General features: G+C 39.4%; 1 protein-coding gene across 1 annotated transcript in view; it reads right to left on the reverse strand.

Annotated features, from left to right (window-relative positions):
- Window positions 1-1,614: 1,614 nt before the first annotated feature.
- Window positions 1,615-20,710, reverse strand: part of DBT (dihydrolipoamide branched chain transacylase E2) — a 54,895-nt gene continuing 35,799 nt past the window's right edge. Inside the window, exons 8-11 of the mRNA XM_025369663.1 lie at window positions 18,401-18,478; window positions 14,157-14,348; window positions 13,936-14,007; window positions 1,615-4,094 (exon numbers count right to left, since the gene is read on the reverse strand). Coding sequence (XP_025225448.1) covers window positions 3,927-4,094; window positions 13,936-14,007; window positions 14,157-14,348; window positions 18,401-18,478 — 510 coding nt within the window. The 3' untranslated portion in view covers window positions 1,615-3,926. The remainder of the gene's footprint in view (window positions 4,095-13,935; window positions 14,008-14,156; window positions 14,349-18,400; window positions 18,479-20,710) is intronic.

Here is a 20,710-nt window from a genome sequence, read left to right on the forward strand (position 1 = left end):
AACACGGGGCAGGGATCAGGAGGAAGAGATGGAATAAATAATAGAGGGCAGAAAAAAGTTGGTATTTGCTGATGGAGAACCACTTCTCGGAAAGAGAAACAAAAAGAAACAAAGTGTGAGAATAGAAATTTTGAGGTGAAAAGGAGAGAAATTCAAGGTTCTTAGGTTAAATCACTTTGTCTGCACTGAGGTTATTTGCTTATTATGACAAGCCTTTGGAAGATGTTTGGATAGGTGCTTAAAATTAGAAGAAAAGACCCAAACAGGTACTGTAAAGAATGCCTTGGGCATGCATTGTAGAATCTGGAAGGTATTTGTTTCAGACTAATCTGGTAATCCAGATATTTCACAGAAAGTGTCATATAAATTCAAATATGTATCTTCTTTTTCTCTTGATAAATATCCCTATGGTAAGCCATGGAGTTCTGTTAATCTTCTGTTTGACCAAATAACTAGGCTTGGAAATTTTAACTTAACCTTTTTCCTTTTACCACAATTAAGGTGCCGGTATAAGAGTAGAGCATTAAAGTTAGTAAGTATATTAACATGCAACCATTTTAAGAAAAATCAGATGAATAGAGAATACTGAAACTAGTAATTCGTATTTTGACAGCATCAGTTGAACTGTCAGCACAGCAGAAAGTTTGAGAGTAGAATTATTTCTCAAATTAACATTGAACTTAAACCGGGAAGAAAATACAAATGTTCTTTGTTGGCGAAATTATAAAATCTTGCAATTGCAACAGCCTCACAGTTTAGTAGTATCTTGTGTATTTGCCTTCCACTCCTTACTCTACTGCTACCTCAGCTTCCTCTCTATCCATGTCATTAAAGAACTCTCTTAGAAAAATTCATAATTTAACATGAACTGAGGTGGGATGGGGTGGGAAGGCAATGCCTCACTTTACATAGTTCATTTCCTTTTTAATGTGCCCAGAAAAAATTTCTCCCAGATTCCCATTCTCGATTCATGTAGTTGAATGAGGATGGCTGACTCCTAGGCTCCAAAGGTGACCATAAGACTCAAGTGTGGACAGAGTATTCTATTCTCCTGCCCACAATGACAGGCACATGAACCAAGAAAGACAAATCAAAAGCTGTCCTGGATATGTGTGTGTGTGTGTGCGTGCCTGTGTGTGTGTGTGTGTATATATATATACATATATATATATATAGAGAGAGAGAGAGTCTTGCTCCGTTGCCCAGGCTGGAGTGCAATGGCACAATCTCAGCTCATGGTATGGTAGATGTTTAATGTTTGAATGTATAATAAATGCATACAATGGAATACTATGCAGGCATTTATTTATTTATTTATTTTGAGACAGAGTCTCGCTCTATCACCCAGGCTGGAGTGCAGTGGCGCGATCTCGGCTCACTGCAACCTCCGCCTCTGGTTCAAGCAATTCTCCTGCCTCAGCCTCCTGAGTAGCTGGGACTACAGGTGCCTGCCACCATGCCTGGCTGATTTTTGTATTTTCAATAGAGATGAGATTTCACCATATTGGCCAGGCTGGTCTCGAACTCCTGACCTTGTGATCCACCTGCCTTGGCCTCCCAAAGTGGTAGGATTATAGGCGTGAGCCACCACACCCAGCCTATGCAGCCATTTAAAGCATGATAATGTGGAATTGTTTATTGACATGTAAGGTTACCCATAATATAATGTTATATTTTAAAAATCAAATAATAAAATAGTAGCTATACTATGATCCTGTTTTAATAAAAAAGAATAGCCATATATACAGATACATACATCAAAATGTTAATAGTGGAATGATTTTTTATTTTATTGGTGAACTCTTTGTATTATCTGAAATTTTACAATAACAGCATTTATTTGACCTATTTTTTTTTTTTTTTTTTAAGAGACCAGGTCTTACTCTGTCACCCACACCGGAGGATAGTGGCACAATGACAGCTCACTACAGCTTTGAACTCCTGGGCTCAATTGATCCTCCTGTCTCAGCTTCCTGAGTAGCTGAGACTACAGATGCACACCACCACACATGGCTAAGTTTTTTTTTTTGGAGACAAAGTGTTGCTCTGTTGCCCAGTCTGGAGTGCAGTGGTGTGATCTCTGCTCACTGTAACCTCCACCTCTCGGGCTCAAGCAATTCTCCTGCCTCAGCCTCCCAAGTAGCTGGGACTACAGGCGTGCGCCGCAAGGCCCAGCTAATTTTTTGTATTTTTACAAAACCGTAGAGACGGATTTCACCATGTTGGCCAGGGTGGTCTTGAACTCCTGACCTCAGGTGATCTGCCCGCCTTGGTCTCCCAAAGTGGAGAGCTGGAATTACAGGCGTGAGCCACCAGGCTAATTTTTTTAAAAAAAATTTTTGAGATGGGATCTCACTATGTTGCCCAGGCTGGTCTCAAATTCCTGGCCTCAAGTGATCCTCCTGCTTTGGCCTCTCCTATAACTGGGATTACAATTACAAGTCATCACACCTGGCTGATGTATTCTTTCCTGATTTTAAAATTATTTCCATTTTGAGAAAAACCAAGTAGATACTAAAACAACCTTTTTTCTGTCACAAAACTTCACTTGAACAACTAATTTTGGCATACAGTTTTCAACTGGACAATATTAGAAACAACATGGATTTCCGAATGCAAATTGAAATGTTGGATACATTAATCTTGATGCTATTTCTGATTAAAGTAGACCTTTAGCAAAATGATCATTATCAAACCTTCATTTCTATATAAAATTTCTTATTTTTTATATCCATAATTACTATTAGATTCTTCCTTCTCCTCTTATTTACATTCTTACCCAGGATATGAAGAATGGAATAGACCTTAATTTCTTATCCTACTTTTTAGCTAAAAGTTAAAAGGAAGTAGATTTCTGAAATTTAAAAAAAAAAAAAAAAAGAAATGTCAGTGGCTGCTACCTTTAAAGTACCTTCCTTACATGAGGGAAGTTTGCAAAGGTGAAGGTCTTTCCCAAGAGAATACCAAACCATTACCAAAAATCTAAAAGTATATCCATTTTAAACGAACACCTTTAATAGACTGGTTATAAAACTATAATTGGACATTTTTAAGGCCAGTTTATACTTTTCCCTTTTCAAAGACATTAATTAATATAAATAAGACATTTACAGATAATGTTCTCTATACAGAGCAAGAATATACTCTTGGATATCTCCAAAGAGAAGTATAATTGCACTTATTTTATACAACAATTAGCATAACAGGGAAATGGGAAATATTTTTGCATATAAATTCCATTTCTTAAGTATAATTAAAAAGTGTCATTAAGAGTCAGTTAAAAAAAATAGGGCATATACTGTCTGTATATGGCTACCTGTCTTTTAGTAACATTAATTTTGTTTTTTTGTTTTTGAGACAGAGTCTTGCTCTGTTGCCTAGGCTGAAGTGTAATGGCACGATCTCAGCTCACTGCAACCTCCACCTCCCAGGTTCAAGCGATTCTCCTGCCTCAGCCTCCCGAGTAGCTGGGATTATAGGCACCCACCACCACACCTGGCTAATTTTTATATTTTTAGTAGAGGCGGGGTTTCACCATGTTGGCCAGGCTGGTTTCGAACTCCTAACCTCAGGTGATCTGCCCACCTCAGCCTCCCAAAGTGCCGGGATTACAGGCGTGAGCCACCACGCCCTGCCTAATTTTGTTAATCTTGCCAGTTTCAAGTCATTGACACAAAAATGTCAGCACCGTATTAAGAAGTCACACTCTGACCTATAAAATGTGACAGCCCCAGGAGAACTATTACCCCATTATTCATTTTCAGTAAAAAGTCTAATAGAACAGTGACAAATATTGTACCTTAGATCCTTAATCATACGATACAAATCATTTACAATACAAATTGTAAAGATGAACATGTGCTGGCACAGCTAGGGTTTACATACTCTTTGGAAGCTCAAAAAATTCAAGAATGTCTTATCGGTCTTCATTTCAGATCTAGTAGCATAAAAGCCGGGTTTTCTAAGTAGGATTTCCACAGATTAGAGAAGCGTGACATTGTAGCACCATCAATAACTCTGTGATCAGCTGACCAGCTCACATTCACTATCTGTGCCTTATATACTTCTCCTTTCTGGTTAAATCGGGGAATGGCCTAGAAATGAAAAAAAGAAAAAAAAAAACAAAGAGTAAACCCTCACTTGCTCAAAGCTCAAGCTCTAACAATGGTGTAAGATCAAGCAAACCCTTCTTCCTACAGTAGAGAAAAAAATGGGCATCCCCAATGACTTTTGAAAATGCTGACTCCTATTCTTCCCATCTTCAAGTATGTGCCTGGAGCTTTCAGAAGTTCTCCAAGGTACTTCCTATCCCTTGTACAATTCCTGTACCTACATTCATTAACTTTCATCTCAGATTTCAAATATTTAATAATTTTTTACTGTATACCCACTATGTGCCAAGTACTCTTCTGGGCTCTGGGGAGAGACAGACAATTAAATAAGGCTTCCTCACTGAAGGCAGTGAGGAAACAAGCCATTCTCAAGCTCCCCTGACCACTGAGTTGGCCAGGAAGAAGACAGAGGACAACAACATGCTTGTGTTCTTCGTGGATGTTAAAGCCAGTAAGCACCAGATCAAACAGGCTGTGAAGAAGCTCTATGACACTGATGGGGCCAAGGTCAACACTGTGGTCAGGCCTGATGGAGAGAGGAAGGCATATATTCTGTTGGCTCCTGATTACAATGCTTTGGATGTTGCCAACAAAATTGGGATCACCTAAAATGAGCCCAGCTGGCTAATTCTAAATATGTATCTTTTCACTGTTAAAAAAAAAAAAAGGATAGACAAAATATAAGCCCCAACTGATTATTAGATTCAATAGACATAAAATCATGCTGTCAAACTGCTATAAAAGTTTCTAAGCCCTACTCTGTTTTTCTATACTGATCTCCTCATGGCTGGGATACAACAGTCACAGCCAGATGTGGATCCCTGATGACACTAAGTAGCATCTGTGTAAAGCCATGTAGGCCACTGCAACTACTTGTCTTTGATTCTGAATGAGATGAGAAGCCCTTAGAAGTGTCTGAGCAGATTGGCCATTCACTGAAAGAGGACGACTTTAGGAGGAGCAGGTCTGATGGTGGGGGGGCAGTGGGGAAACGAGCAGGAGCTCAGTTTTAGACATGCTAAAATTCAAGATGCCTTTACACATCCAAGCAAGATATAAGAGTTTAAAGCTCAAAAGTGAGGTCCGGTCTAGAGATATAAACCTGGGAGTCATCAGTGTATAAATGGTATTGAAAGATCAGATAAAGAAAAGGGGTGAGAACTGAATCCTGGGGTGCTTCAATGTGTAGAGATTGGGAACATTAGGAAGTATGGGTAAAGGAGACTTAGAGAGAATAGGCAGTGACATAGGAGGAAAACCAAAATGGCCAGGTATGCTGCAAGTCAACATTAAGAATATTTTCCAAAGAGGTTGGATTGATCAATCATCTCAAGGTCAACTAGTAGGTCAAGGAAAACAAATACTGAGAATTGAGTAACATGGAAGGCTTAATGACTTAAATAATTGAGCAAGAAGGAATTAAATTCTATAATGAAAACAAAATAGCAAAGGAAAGATGATACAAAGGGAGAAAGGAATTAAATACTATTTGTCCCTATCCAACAAATATTATTTTAAGTGATGAATAAGATTTCTTCTCTCAGAACTATGCTTCATGGCTTGAAAAAACCAGGATAAAATGATTTTGTAAAAATATATCTATTGAACAGATATTTATAAATCAAATATTCTTTTGTTCATAGCAGCATTATTCATGAGAGCCAAAAAATGGAAATAATCCAAATATTCATTGACGGATGAATGGATAAACAAAACACGGCATATATTTATATAAAATAGTATATTATTTACCCTTAAAAATTAATGAAATTCTGATACATGCTACAACATGAATGAACCCTGAGCCAGATACAAAAGGACAAATACTGTATTGATTCCACTTACATGAGGTACCTAGAATAGTCCAATTAATCCATAGAGACAGAAAATAGAATGGTGGTTACCAAAGGCTTGGAAAATGGAGAGATTATTCAGTAAGTGCAGAGTTTCAGTTTGGGATAATGAAAAAGTTCTGGAGACAGATGTGGTGATGGTGGCAAACAATGTAAATGTACTTAATGCCACTGAACAATATACTTAAAAATGGTTTAAATGGTCAAGTTATGTTTATATATTTTACAATTATATACATATACACATATAATTCAGAGGATAAATCTCTTTAAGGAAAGAGAACACAAAATTTTGTCAAACAGGTATAATGGTTTGGAAACTTCAGGAAGCCAGAATTTTTTGAGAATCAAATGTTGAATTCTTGTTGGAAAAGAGAATGAGTGATAGAAGTTATCACTCAGAGAACTCCTGATTTGGAAAGAATAGTGACATACTGTGTGTTTTTGGTTTTTTCTCCCTATCTCCTCTGCTTGCCAGAGGGTAAGTGGATGCCAGAAAGGGGAAATGACTTAGATGCTACTTTACTATCTGCTAGAAAGCAAATCAAAGGCTGAAGGGAAGCATTTGTAAGGGTTCCAACACGCATGGAATAAACTCATGAGGACAAGTCCCACAGACGTTCAACATGGAAGCATTGTAAGTACAGAAAAGAAAGGCTCTTCCTAAAATACACTCTCCCTAATGTAGTGACAATGACATTTAATAAACATGGTATTGAAGTGGTATCCAGGAGCATATTTGCCTCAGTGGTCCTCAACCCTGAATTAATAGGGGTACCCAAGTCCCATCCCCCAAAATTCCAATTCAGTTGGTAGAGGGGAAGCTTGGCCATAATTTTTTTTCAAGCTCCCATATGATTTTAACATGTAGCCAGGGTTAAGAATCATTGCAACCCTTATTCTAAGTCCGTGTCTTCTAAACCACTGTCACCTATCACCTTTTCGTACTCATTTGGGTTCCTGTTCAAAATTTAAGTTCTGAGGGTTCCGCCCCTAAGGTAAAGAAATCTGCACTTTTAACTAACACTCCCAATGATTCCTGAGCAAAGAATGCTCTAAATGAGTCTCACTTTGTTTAAAATAACATTTTGAATTAGTTTTCTATTATTCTTTGGTATAATGAAATAAAGATATTTTGATAGAAGTAGACTGGGTATATTTGTGATTATTCATAAAGACTCAATATCTGTGCCTGGCATAATCCGCAATGGTTGATCCATACAGAAACAACCCAGATTGCCACCATTTATTACACATAGAGGTAGCCACCAGAAGTGCAGGCCTAGCTCTTAGGAAGAAATAATAGGTTTTTGGATTCCTGGGCACGATGGCCGAACAGGAACAGCTCCGGTCTGCAGCTCCCAGTGAGACCAAGGCAGAAGATGGGTGATTTCTGCATTTCCAACTGAGGTACCCAGTTTGACTCATTGGGACTGGTTAGACAGTGGGTGCAGCCCATGGAGGGCCAGCGGAAGCAGGATGGGGCGTCACCTCACCTGGGAAGTGCAAGGGGTCAGGGAACTACCTCCCCTAGCCAAGGGAAGCCATGAGGGACCCTGCTGTAAGAGATGATGCTATCCAGTCCAGATACTGTGCTTTTCCCATGGTCTTTGCATCCCACAGACCAGGATATTCCCTCGGATGCCTACACCACAGGGGCCCTGAGTTTCAAGCACAAAACTGGGAGGCTGTTTGGGCAGACACCAGGCTAGTTGCCTTTTTTTTTTTTTTTTTTTTTTTCATACCCCAGTGGTGCCTGGAACACCAGTGCGACAGAACTGTACACTACCCTGGAAAGGTGGCTGAAGCCAAGGAGCCAAGTGGTCTTGCTCAGTGGATTCCACCCCCACAGAGCCCAGCAGGCTAAGATCTGCTGGCTTGAAATTCTCGCTGCCAGCACAGCAGTCTGAAGTCGACCTGGGACGCTCGAGCTTGGTGGGCAGAGGGGCATCCACCATTACTGAGGCTTGAGTAGGTGGTTTTCCCCTCACAGTGTAAACAAAGCCACAGGGAAGTTTGAACTGGGCAGAGCCCACAGAAGCTCGCAAAGCCACTGTTAACCAGACTGCCTCTCTAGATTCCTCCTCTCTGGGCAGGCATCTCTGAAAGAAAGGCAGCAGCCTCAGTCAGGTGCTTATAGATAAAACTCCCATCTCCCTGGGACAGAGCACCTGGGGGGAAGAGGCGGCTATGGGCACAGCTTCAGCAGAATTAAACCTTCCTGCGTGCCGGCTGTAAAAAGAGCAGTGGATCTCCCAGCGCAGCACTTGAGTTCTGCTAAGGGACAGACTGCCTCCTCAAGTGGGTCCCTGACCCCATTCCTCCTGACGGGGAGACACCTCCCAGCAGGGGTTGACAGACACCTCATACAGGAGAGCTCTCGCTGGCATCTGGCAGGTGCCCCTCTGGGATGAAGCTTCCAGAGGAAAGAGCAGGCAGCAATCTTTGCTGTTCTACAGCCTCCACTGGTGATACCCAGGCAAATAGGGTCTGGAGTGGACCCCCAGCAAACTCCAGCAGATCTGCAGAAGAGGGGCCTGACTGTTAGAAGGAAAACTAACAAACAGAAAGCAATAGCATCAACATCAACGAAACGGACGACCATGCAAAAACTCCATCCGAAGGTCACCAACAGCAAAGACCAAAAGTAGATAAATCCACAAAGATGAGGAAAAACCAGTGCAAAATGGCTGAAAATACCAAAAACCAGAACGCCTCTTCTCCTCCAAAGGATCATAACTCCTTGCCAGCAAGAGAACAAAACTGGACGGAGAATGAGTTTGATGAATTGACACAAGTAGGTTTCAGAAGATGGGTAATAACAAACTCCTCCGAGCTAGGGGAGCATGTTCTAACCCGTGCAAGGAAGCTAAGATCCTTGATAAAAGGTTAGAGGAACTGCTAACTAGAATAACCAGTTTAGAGAAGAACATAAATGACCTGATGGAGCTGAAAAACACAGCACAAGAACTTTGTGAAGCATACACAAGTATCAATAGCCGAATCGATCAAGCGGAAGAAAGGATATCAGAGATTGAAGATCAACTTAATGAAATAAAGCGTGAAGACAAGATTAGAGAAAAAAGAATGAGAAGGAACAAACAAAACCTCCAAGAAATATGAGACTATGTGAAAAAGACCAAAACTGCATTTGATTGGTGTACCTGAAAGTGATAGGGAGAATGGAACCAAGTTGGAAAACACACTTCAGTATACTATTCAGGAAAACTTCCCCAACTTAGCAAGACAGGCCAACATTCAAATTCAGGAAATACAGAAAACACTACAAAGATATTCCTCGAGAAGAGCAACCCCAAGACCCATAATCGTCAGATTCACCAAGGTTGGAATGAAGGAAAAAATTGTTGAGGGCAACCAGAGAGAAAGGTCGGGTTACCCACAAAGGGAAGCCCATCAGACTAACAGTGGATCTCTCTGCAGAAACCCTACAAGCCAGAAGAGAGTGGGGGCCAATATTCAACATTCTTAAAGAAAAGAATTTTCAACCCAGAATTTCATATCCAGCCAAACTAAGCTTCATAAATGAATAATAAAATCTTTTACAGACAAGCAAATGTTGAGGAATTTTGTCACCACCAGGCCTGCCTTATAAGAGCTCCTGAAGGAAGCACTAAATAGGGAAAGGAAAAACCAGTACCGGCCACTGCAAAAGCAACCCAAAATGTAAAGACCATCGACACTATGAAGAAACTGCATCAACTAACGGGCAAAATAACCAGCTATCATCATAATGACAGGATCAAATTTGCACATAACAATATTAACTTCAAATGTAAATGGCCTAAATGCCCCAATTAAAAGACACAGACTGGCAAATTGGATAAAGAGTCAAGACCCATCGACGTTCTGTATTCAGGAGATCCATCTCATGTGCAAAGATACACATAGGCTCAAAATAAAGGGATGGAGGAAGATTTACCAAGCAAATGGAAAGCAAAAAAAAAAAAAAAAAAAAGCAGGGGTTGCAATCCTAGTCTCTGATAAAACAGACCTTAAACCAACACAGATAAAAAAGACAAAGAAGGGCATTACATAATGTTAAAGGGATCAATGCAACAAGAAGAGCTAACTATCCTAAATATATATGGACCCAATACAGGAGCATCCAGATTCATAAAGCAAGTTCTTAGAGACCTGCAAAGAGACTGAGACTCCCACACAATAATAGTGGGACACTTTAACACCTCACTGTCAATATTAGACAGATCAACCAGACAGAAAATTAACATGGACCTTCAGGACTTGAACTCAGCTCTGGACCAAGTGGACCTAATAGACATCTACAGAACTCTCCACCCCAAATCAACAGAATATATATTCTTCTCAGCACCACATCGCACTTATTCTAAAATCGAACACACAATTGGAAGTAAAACTCTCCTCAGCAAATGCAAAAGAATGGAAACAATAACAAGCAGTCTCTCAAACCACAGTGCAATCAAACTAGAACTCAGGATTAAGAAACTCACTCAAAACCACACAACTACATGGAAACCAAACAACCTGCTCCTGAATGACTGCTGGGTAAATAACGAAATGAAGGCAGAAATAAAGATGTTCTTTGAAACCAATGAGAACAAAGACACAATGTACCAGAATCTCTGAGACACAGCTAAAGCATGTGTAGAGGGAAATTTATAGCACTAAATGTCCACAGAAGAAAGCGGGAAAAATCTAAAATCAACACCCTAAAATCAAATTTAAAAGAATTAGAGAAGCAAGAGCAAACACATTCAAAAGCTAGCAGAAGACAAGAAATAACCAAGATCAGAGAAGAACTGAAGGAGATAGAGACACAAAAAACCCTTCAAAAAAATCAATGAATCCAGGAGCTGTTTTTTTTTTTTTTTGAAAAGATTAACAAAATAGATAGACTGCTAGCTGGATTAATAAAGAACAAAAGAGAGAAGAATCAAATAGACACAATAAAAAATGATAAAGAGGATATCACCACTGATCCCACAGAAATACAAACTACCATCAGAGAATACTATAAACATCTCTTCACACATAAACTAGAAAATCTAGAAGAAATGGATAAATTGCTGGATGCATACACTCTCCCAAGACTAAATCAGGAAAACGTTGACTCCCTGAATAGACCAATAACAAGTTCTGAAATTGAGGTAGTAATTAACAGCCTACCAACCAAAAAAAGCCCAGGACCAGACAGATTAACAGCCAAATTCTACCAGAGGTACAAAGAGGAGCTGGTACCATTTCTTCTGAAACTATTACAAACAATAGAAAAAGAGGGAATCCTCCCTCACTCATTTTATGAGGCCAGCATCATCCTGATACCAAAAGCTGGAAGAGACACACACACAAAGAAAATTTCAGGCCAATATCTCTGATGAACACTGATGCAAAAATCCTCAACAAAATACTGGCAAACCAAATCCAGCAGCACATTACAAAGCTTATCCATCACAATCAAGTAAGCTTCATCCCTGGGATGCAAGGCTGGTTCAACATATGCAAATCAATAAACATAATCCATTACATAAACAGAACCAATGACAAAAACCACATGATTATCTCAATTGATGCAGAAAAGGCCTTTGATAAAATTCAACACCGCTTCATGCTAAAAACACTCAATAAACTAGGTATTGATGGAACATATCTCAAAATAATAAGAGCTATTTATGATAAACCCACAGCCAATATCATACTGAATGGGCAAAAGCTGGAAGCACTCCCTTTGAAAATCGGCACAAGACAAGGATGCCCTCTCTCTTATCACTCTTACTCAACATAGTATTGGAAGTTCTGGCCAGGGCAATCAGGCAAGAGAAAGAAATAAAGCGTATTCTATAGGAAGAGAGGAAGTCAAATTAACTCTGTCTGCAGATGACATGATTGTATATTTAGAAAACCCCATCAGTTCAGTCCAAAATCTCCTTAAGCTGATAAGCAACTTCAGCAAAGTCTCAGGATACAAAATCAATGTGCAAAAATCACAGCATTCCTATACATCAATAACAGACAAACAGTGAGCCAAATCATGAGGAAACTCCCATTCACAATTGCTACAAAGAGAATAAAATACCTAGGAATACAACTTACAAGGGATGTGAGGAACCTCTCTACAAGGAGAACTACAAACCACTGCTCAAAGAAATACAAGGGGACATAAACAAATGGAAAAACATTCCATGCTCATGGATAGGAAGAATCAATATTGTGAAAATGGCCAAACTGCCCAAAGTCATTTATAGATTCAATGCTATTCCATCAAGTGACCACTAACTTTCTTCACAGAATTAGAAAAAACTACTTTAAACTTCACATGGAACCAAAAAAGAGTCCACGTAGCCAAGATAATCCTAAACAAAAAGAACGAAGCTGGAGGCATCATGCTACCTGACCTCAAACTATACTACGAGGCTACAGTAACCAAAACAGCATGGTACTGGTACCAAAATAGAGAGATAAACCAATGGAACCGAACAGAGGCCTCAGAAATAACACCACACATCTACAACCCGTCTGATCTTTGACAAACCTGATGAAAACAAGAAATGGGGAAAGGATTCCCTATTTAATAAATGGTGTTGGGACAACTGGCTAGCCATATGCAGAAAACTGAAACTGGACCCCTTCCTTACACCTTATACAAAAATTAACTCAAGATGGATTAAAGACTGAAATGTAAGACCTAAAACCATAAAAACCCTAGAGGAAAACCTATTCAGGACATAGGCATGGGCAAAGACTTCATGACTAAAACACCAAAAGCAATTGCAACAAAAGCCAAAATTGACAAATCAGATCTAATTAAACTAAAGAGCTTCTGCACAGCAAAAGAAACTATCATCAGAGAGAACAGGCAACCTATAGAATGGGAGAACACTTTTGTAATCTATCCATCTGACAAACGGCTAATATCCAGAATCTACAAGGAACTTAAACAAATTTACACGAAAAAAAACAAACAACCCATCTTAAAGTGGGCAAAGGATATGAACAGGCACTTTTCAAAAGAAGACATTTATGTAGCCAACAAACATGTGAAAAAAAGCTCATCATCACTGGCCATTAGAGAAATGCAAATCAAAACTACAATGAAATACCACGCCAGTTACAATGGTGATCATTAAAAAGGCAGGAAATAACAGATGCTGGAGAGAAGGTGGATAAACAGAAATGCTTTTACATTGTTGGTGGGAGTGTAAATGAGTTCAACCATTGTGGAAGACAGTGTGGCGATTCCTGAAGGATCTAGAACCAGAAATACCATTTGACCCAGAAATACCATTTGACCCAGCAATCCCATTACTGAGTATATACCCAAAGGATTATAAATCATGCTACTATAAAGACACATGAACACGTATGTTTACCGCAGCACTATTCACAATAGCAAAGACTTGGAACCAACCCAAATGCCCATCAATGTTAGACTGGATAAAGAAAATGTGGCACATATACACCATGGAATACTGTGCAGCCACAAAAAACAGTGAGCTCATGTCCTTTGCAGGGACATGGATGAAGCTGGAAACCATCATTCTCAGCAAACTAACATGGGAACAGAAAACCAAACACTTCATGTTCTCACTCATAAGTGGGAGTTGAACAATGAGAACACATGGACAGAGGGTGGGGAACATCACACACTGGGGACCTGTCACATGGTGGGGGGCTAGGGAAGGGATAGCATTAGGAGAAATACTTAATGTAGATGACGGGTTGATGGGTGCAGCAAACCACCTTGGCATGTGTATACCTATGTAACAAACCTGCACATTCTGCACATGTATCCCAGAACTTGAAGTAAAAAAAAAAAAAAAAAAGAAAGAAAAAAGAAATAATGGACTTTCTAAGGTAAACTCAGAAACTTAAACCTACAAAATGAGGGGGAAACCTTAGAAATGGTTACTCTTCATTGTGTTGAGTCCCTGAATTTGCTTAAACTCCATTTTTCAGTTATCTAATACATGTACCTTAATTGATCCAAGGGCCCCAATGGCTACTTCAGGTGGCAATATCACTGGTTTGGTATAGGTACCACCAATCTATTTAAAAAAAAAAAAAAAAAAAAGGAGAGTATTACAAGTTAGGATTTTTCAGGGAACAAATGCCAAGTGACATTTTCTATTTTTTAATTAAGCATATGATCAGAAATCTTAAGCAATGGTTTATGTATTTCAACATTATTACTCACTGATCCAATGTTGGAAAGAGTAAATGTTCCTCCTGTAAGATCAGTGGTGCTGAGCTGACCCACAGAGCCCAATTTCTGGAGGCGGTTCAGTTCAGTGGCGATGTCAAATATAGAGCAGATCTGAACATTTTTCACATTAGGGACAATCAAACCCTGCTCAGTATCCATTGCTATCCCAATGTTATGAGAAGCCTAAAAAATAAAAAATTATACAGTAGGGCTTTTAATGAATAAGCTAACAGCAAAGAAAGGATCAACCTTCACTGTCATCTAGAAACCACTACCAAAACTCATTTTTACCAAATTGGTAGCGATTTAAAAGAAATAATTTAAAAATAATTTTTAAAAGATTTTTTGGGCCAGGTGCAGTGGCTCACGCCTGTAATCCCAGCACTCTGAGAGGCCAAGGTGGCTGGATTACCTGAGGTAATGAGTTCAAGACCAGCCTGGCCAACATGGTGAAACCCCATCTCTACTAAAAATACAAAAATTAGCAAGGTGGCACAGGCCTGTGATCCCAGCTACTCAGGAGGCTGAGGCATGAGAATCACTCAAACCCGGGAGGTGGAGGTTGCAGTGGGCCGAGATTGTACCACTGTACTCTAGCCTGGGAGACAGAGTAAGACTCTGTCTAAAAAAAGATAATGTTTTTGTTGATAAGAATGTAGGCAATAAGCTATTTCCCAACACTGTCAGTGCAAATGTAACTGGTACAGGTTGAGCATCCCTAGTTCAAATATCTGAAATCTGAAATGCTCCAACATCTGAAACTTTTGAGGGCTGAAATGTCATGTCATGTAGCCAATTTCCTTGAAAACTGATTTATCACCCTGAGTCAAGATCCATCTTCAGAATTCTCTATACTGACAAATACAGAAATGTAAAGTTTTTATTTTCGATTTATTGGATGGATTAAGCATCTCAGCATTCCTTACTATGTGATAAAATACATATATATAATAAAAAGTATATTCAATATTTTGTCCTTAAACATTATACTGCATAGTTGTTGAAACAGTTCTCATTTTGTAATATTTAACCATATCAGAGCCCATCAATTAAAAAAAAAAAAAAACAGAAAAATGCAGCCATTGTTCTGGCAGGGCATAGTGGCTCCTGCCTATAATCCCAACACTTTGGGAGACTGATGCAGAAGGATTGCTTGAGGCCAGGAGTTCAAGACCAGCCTGGGCAACGTAGCAAGACTCCATCGCTACAAAAAAAATTTTTTTAATTAGCTGAGTATTATGGCACATGCCTGTAGTCTCAACTACCTGGGAGGCTGAGGTGGGAGGATCATTTGACCCCAAGAGTTTTAGGTTACAATAAGCTATGATTATGCATGGGTGACAGAGCAAAACCCTGTGTCAAAAAAAGAAAAAAAGAAAACTGTGTGGTCGGGCACAGTGGCTCACGCCTGTAATCCCAGCACTTTGGGAGGCTGAGGCGGGTGGATCACGAGGTTAGGAGATCAAGACCAGCCTGGCTAACACAGTGAAACCCTGTCTCTACTAAAAATGCAAAAAGAAATTAGCCGGGTGTGGTGGCGGGCGCCTGTAGTCCCAGCTACCCGAGAGGCTGAGGCAGGAGAATGGTGTGAACCCAGGAGGCGGAGCTTGCAGTGAGCCGAGATCACGCCACTGCACTCCAGCCTGGGCTACAGAGCAAGACTCCTTCTCAAAAAAAGAAAAAAAAATTGTTTCATGTACAAAAATGTTAAAAATATTGTATAAAATTACCCTTAGGCTATGTGTATGAGGGGTAAATGAAACATAAGTGAATTTCATGTTTGGACTTGGGTCCTATCCTCAAGATGTCTCCTTTGTATATGCAAATATCCCATAATCCAAAAAAAATCTTAAATCCAAAACACTTCTGGTCCCAAGCATTTCAGGTAACGGATACTTAACCTGTATAGACTTTTTGGAGAACATATGACAATATGTACCAACATTTATAAAAATTTGTGTTAAGGAACTAAATGCAGAAGTATGTAGGGATACGCAGGGATGTTGAGTACACACTGTTTATTAGTTTGAGAAACTGGGAATAATCATAATGTTTATAAACAGGTCACTGGCTAAATAAATAACAAAGCTATATGTGTTGACACATAATGATGTTTACAATATAGTAAACGAAAAAGAAGAGGCTGGGCACAGTGGCTCATGCCTGTAACCCAGCACTTTGGGAGGCTGAGGTGGGTGAATCACTTGAGCCCAGGAGTCAGAGACCAGCCTGGGCAACATGGCAAGACCCCATTTCTACAAAAAAAAAAACCCAAAAATTAGCTGGGCGTGGTGGCAGGTGCCTGTAGTCCCAGCTACTCGGAAGGCTGAGGTGGGAGGTGGAGGCTGCCGTGAGGTGATGATTGCACCACAGCATAGATATTCTCTATGGGAATACTTTAGACAGGCAACAGAGTGAGACCCTGTCTCAAAAACAAAAAAAAAAGAAAAAGAAACAGAAAAAAAGCAAGTTAAAGAAAATATTAACAATTCTATATCTTGTAAAAAGTATGTGAAAATGAAACCCTAGAAAGATGTATATCTCAACATAAACAGTGAGTTATCTTAGGGTCATGGAATCGAGGGTAAACATCTTTGTTTTCTTTTTTCTTTTCTTTTTTTTTTTTTTTTTTTTTTTGACAAAGGCAGGGTTTCACTTTGTCACCTAGGCTGGAGTGCAGTGGCATGATCACAACTCACTGCAACCTCCATCTCCCAGGTATCATATGATTCTCCTGCCTCAGCCTCCCAAGTAGCTAAAACTGTAAGTATGCACTACCATGCCTCGCTAATTTTTTTTTTCCTGTAGAGATGGGGGCCTCTTCACTTTGTTGCCCATGCTGGTCTCGAATTCCTGGGCTCAAGCCATCCTCCTACCTCTGTCCCCCAAAGTGCTGGGATTATAGGCAGGAGCCACCACACCCAGCCAACATCATTATTTTCTTGACCAAAATTTTTGTGATAAGTATATACTTAATCAGGAGATATTAAAATTAAAATTAAAATTAATACAGCTTACTGTATTAACCATATGGGAGCTGACCTCCCAGAATATCTAAGCTCACTTTCTGGTTATACCTTTCTTTTCTTTTTTTTTTTTTTTTTTAAATTCTCTTTTTGAAATAGAGTTTTGCTCTTGTCGCCCACGCTGGAGTGCAGTGGCACAATCTTGGCTCACTGCAACCTCTGCCTCCTGAGTTCAAACAATTCTCCCACCTCAGCCTCCTGAGTAGTTGGGACTATAGGTGCTGGCCACCACACCTGGCTAATTTTTGTATTTTTAGCAGAGACAGGGTTTCACCATGTTGGCCAGGCTGGTCTCAAACTCCTGACCTTACATAATCCACCCGCCTTGGTCTCCCAAAGTACTGGGATTATAGGCGTGAGCCACTGTGCCCAGCCTCTGGCTGTACACGTCTAATGATAAGTAAACTTAAGGAAAAGCATCTCCAAAAGAGTTCTCGGTCTTAAGAAACTTTCACTCCTCACAGAAGAGTTTACTCAAATTGAATTCAAACTTTTATTACTTTTCTCACTTAAATTATTCTTAATCTTAAAATTCAAGGAATTTGCCAGGTGTGGTGGTTCATGCCTGTAATCCCAGCACTTTGGGAGGCTGAGGCAGGAGGATTGCTTGAGACCAGAAGTTCAACACCAGCCTGGGCAACATAATGAGACCACATCTCTACAAAAAAACTTAAAAATTAGTTGGGCATAGTGGCGCATGCCTATAGTACCAGCTACACAGGAGGCTGGGGCAGAAGGATTGCTTGGGTCTGAGAGGTCGAGGTCGCAGTGAGCCACGATCATAGCACTGCACTCCAAACTGGTGACAGAGTGAGACTCTGCCAATAATAATAATAATAAAAATAATAAAATAATAATAATAATTAGAAAATTAAAATTCCAGGAATTCAATTTTGAAAGACTTGCTTCTTTTTGAGAGGGTAAGTACAGCGGGTAACATAATCTGCCATACAGCTATATTTCCATTATTTTAAGCAGAAAACAAAAAAAAAAGCTTAAAAATGGTTTTAAGAATCTCCATAGCTAAACAGTATTATTAAACACAAAAACAACAACAAAGAATTAGACTTAAGTTTAATGTTTTACCCCATACCTTTAATTCTAGTCTAAAAAAGATCACTATTTAAAGTACAATAGAGGTCTCTCTAACCTACAAGCACATTTGCCCCATCTTCTATTAATAATAAGAACATTTTCTGCGTAGCCAACCTTATATGTTATATTCTGGCAGTTTTCATCCACAGAAGCATTAAGGATAGGAAACTGTAGTAATCCCAAGGAAACAGCCTGTTTAACAGAAAAAGAATGCAATTTTAGCACTTTTAACTCAGAAAAGATAGGGAATTTGAAACAATAAGAGGTATAAAAGGAGGGAGAGAGAGAACTCTTATTTATGCTGAGTTTAATTTCAAGTCTACATGTACCTAGTCGCATTATTGCCAATGTTACCTTCAAGCAATGTAGAACTAGGTCACCCTAATCATTAAAGAATGAAAGATAGGTAGCTTGTAAACATCAAGGAGATTTTCAAAATAATGATGCAGACCAGCCAAAGTTCCAAAGAAAATGCCTAAATTCTAGGTGATTTCCTCACTGACATGTTGAATCTTAAGATTTCCATGAGAAGTAAACCTGTGGTTCAAAACTAGGAATCAAAACACAAAAAAGCAGGTAAGCTATTTCCCTGTGTGGAAAGAACACATAATAAGGATTTCAAAGCGCACTGACCATTAGATGCCAATTTGCTACTTGGTGTCCTTGGCCAGCTGAAGGGCAGAGATGGCCTGAACATTTACTTTACAGCTCAAGTCTCACTGAATAGCATTTACATTTTCCCTCTCTGCCGCCTTCTCCCTTTCTTTTTCCTTTTGTCACTTACTACCATTTCTCTCCTGTCCATATTCAGATTTCCCTAACTGTATCCAAATGTTCTTGATATCTGTTCCCCTGCCCATTCAGGATCTAATAATCAAGTTTCATATCTTACATGTGGTGGTCATGCATTGTATTAAATTTAAAAGATAGCAAAATAAAAATGCTTAAGATCATTCTTAAAAAGAATTCCCTTCCCCACTGCCCTTTTCTGGTCCCTGTTAAAGTTCTTTACATGCATTGTGTTATTTTTCTCAGTGCATCAGGGGTCTTGATGGAAAAAAATCAAATTCTTGAACTAGAGAGTTAAGAAAAAAGTTTAAACATATAGAGACACTTCATAGTCATTAGTTTAATTAGGACAGGTTAAGAGAATAGATCAACTGAAGAAAAATACAACGAAAAGAATTGCTACGAGTTCCTTAATTTTTATGACTTGGAAGTTTTTTTCTTGTTTGTTTTTGAGACAGGGTCTTGCTTTGTCACCCAGGCTGGAGTGGAGTGGCATGATCTCAGCTCACTGTAGCCTCAACCTCCTTGGTTTGAGTGATCCTCCTGCCTCAGCCTCCTGAGTAGCTGGGACTACAGGTGTGTGCCACCATGCCCAGGTAACTTTTGTATGTTTTGTAGAAATGGGGTTTCACCATTCTGCCCAAGCTGTTCTTGAACTCCTGAGCTCAAGCAATCTGCCTGCCTTGAGAGAACCCTTTCTTAGAAAAAAAAAAAAAGGGAGATAAAGGAGAACAGATTCTGTCTCATGAGGCTCAGTGCCCAGTAAGTGAGTAAGTGAAGAGAAAACTGAGTAAGCACTCACAATGCACTGATATAAGTAACAGTGGGAAACAAGAGTATTTAATTCAAATAGTGACAGCCACAGAAGGAGTCTGTACCTGACCACAATTTGGGATTTATTTGGAGGTGTTTGATGGAGAAGAAGGGGCACTTCGAGTGGAATTGTGTATTCTAGCAATTATGGGTAGCTTCATATGAGGGAGTGAGATAAGAACGGAGAGGCAGGCAGCAGAGACTTAAAACACATTTGTATGCCACACTAAGGAGTATGGAAATTATCCTAAAGGCAATGAAAGGGAACCACTGAAAAGAATCAGAGAATATTACAATAATTTGATTTACAGAAGACCAGTCTTGGTGCAGTGTAGAGAAAGGACTGAACATGCTCGCATTAGAGACATCAGTATGTCCTTCAGAGTAGAACAGACCAGAATCTGAAAGAGCTTCTCCACCTGTTAGCTATAAGTCCTTAACAAGTTTCTCAACCTCTCTGAGCCCCAATTTCCTTAAATGGAAAGTGGGGACAGTAATATTTACATGTCAGGGTTACCTGAGAATTAAGAGAAAATGTATACAGCATGCTTAGTATGGAGCCGGGCACATGGTAGCTGCTGCACAGTCACTAATGTAAGCTAGACTGTAAGCTGCTCAAGGTCAGCTGATGATCTTACTCCATTTTATACTGGTCCCAAGGCTTAGCACTAGAAATGATTCCCAGGAGCCTCAATATAAGTTTGTTGAATAAATGAAAATAAATATTAAATATATATCAGTGATATTGCAAAATTAATATCAAGTCTCATTTTAGTTCAAACCAGGACTTGGCTGGAGTGATCCTTTTAGGATTAAAGGCTT

This window comes from Theropithecus gelada, chromosome 1, assembly GCF_003255815.1.
Source record: "Theropithecus gelada isolate Dixy chromosome 1, Tgel_1.0, whole genome shotgun sequence".
Lineage (NCBI taxonomy): Eukaryota > Metazoa > Chordata > Mammalia > Primates > Cercopithecidae > Theropithecus > Theropithecus gelada.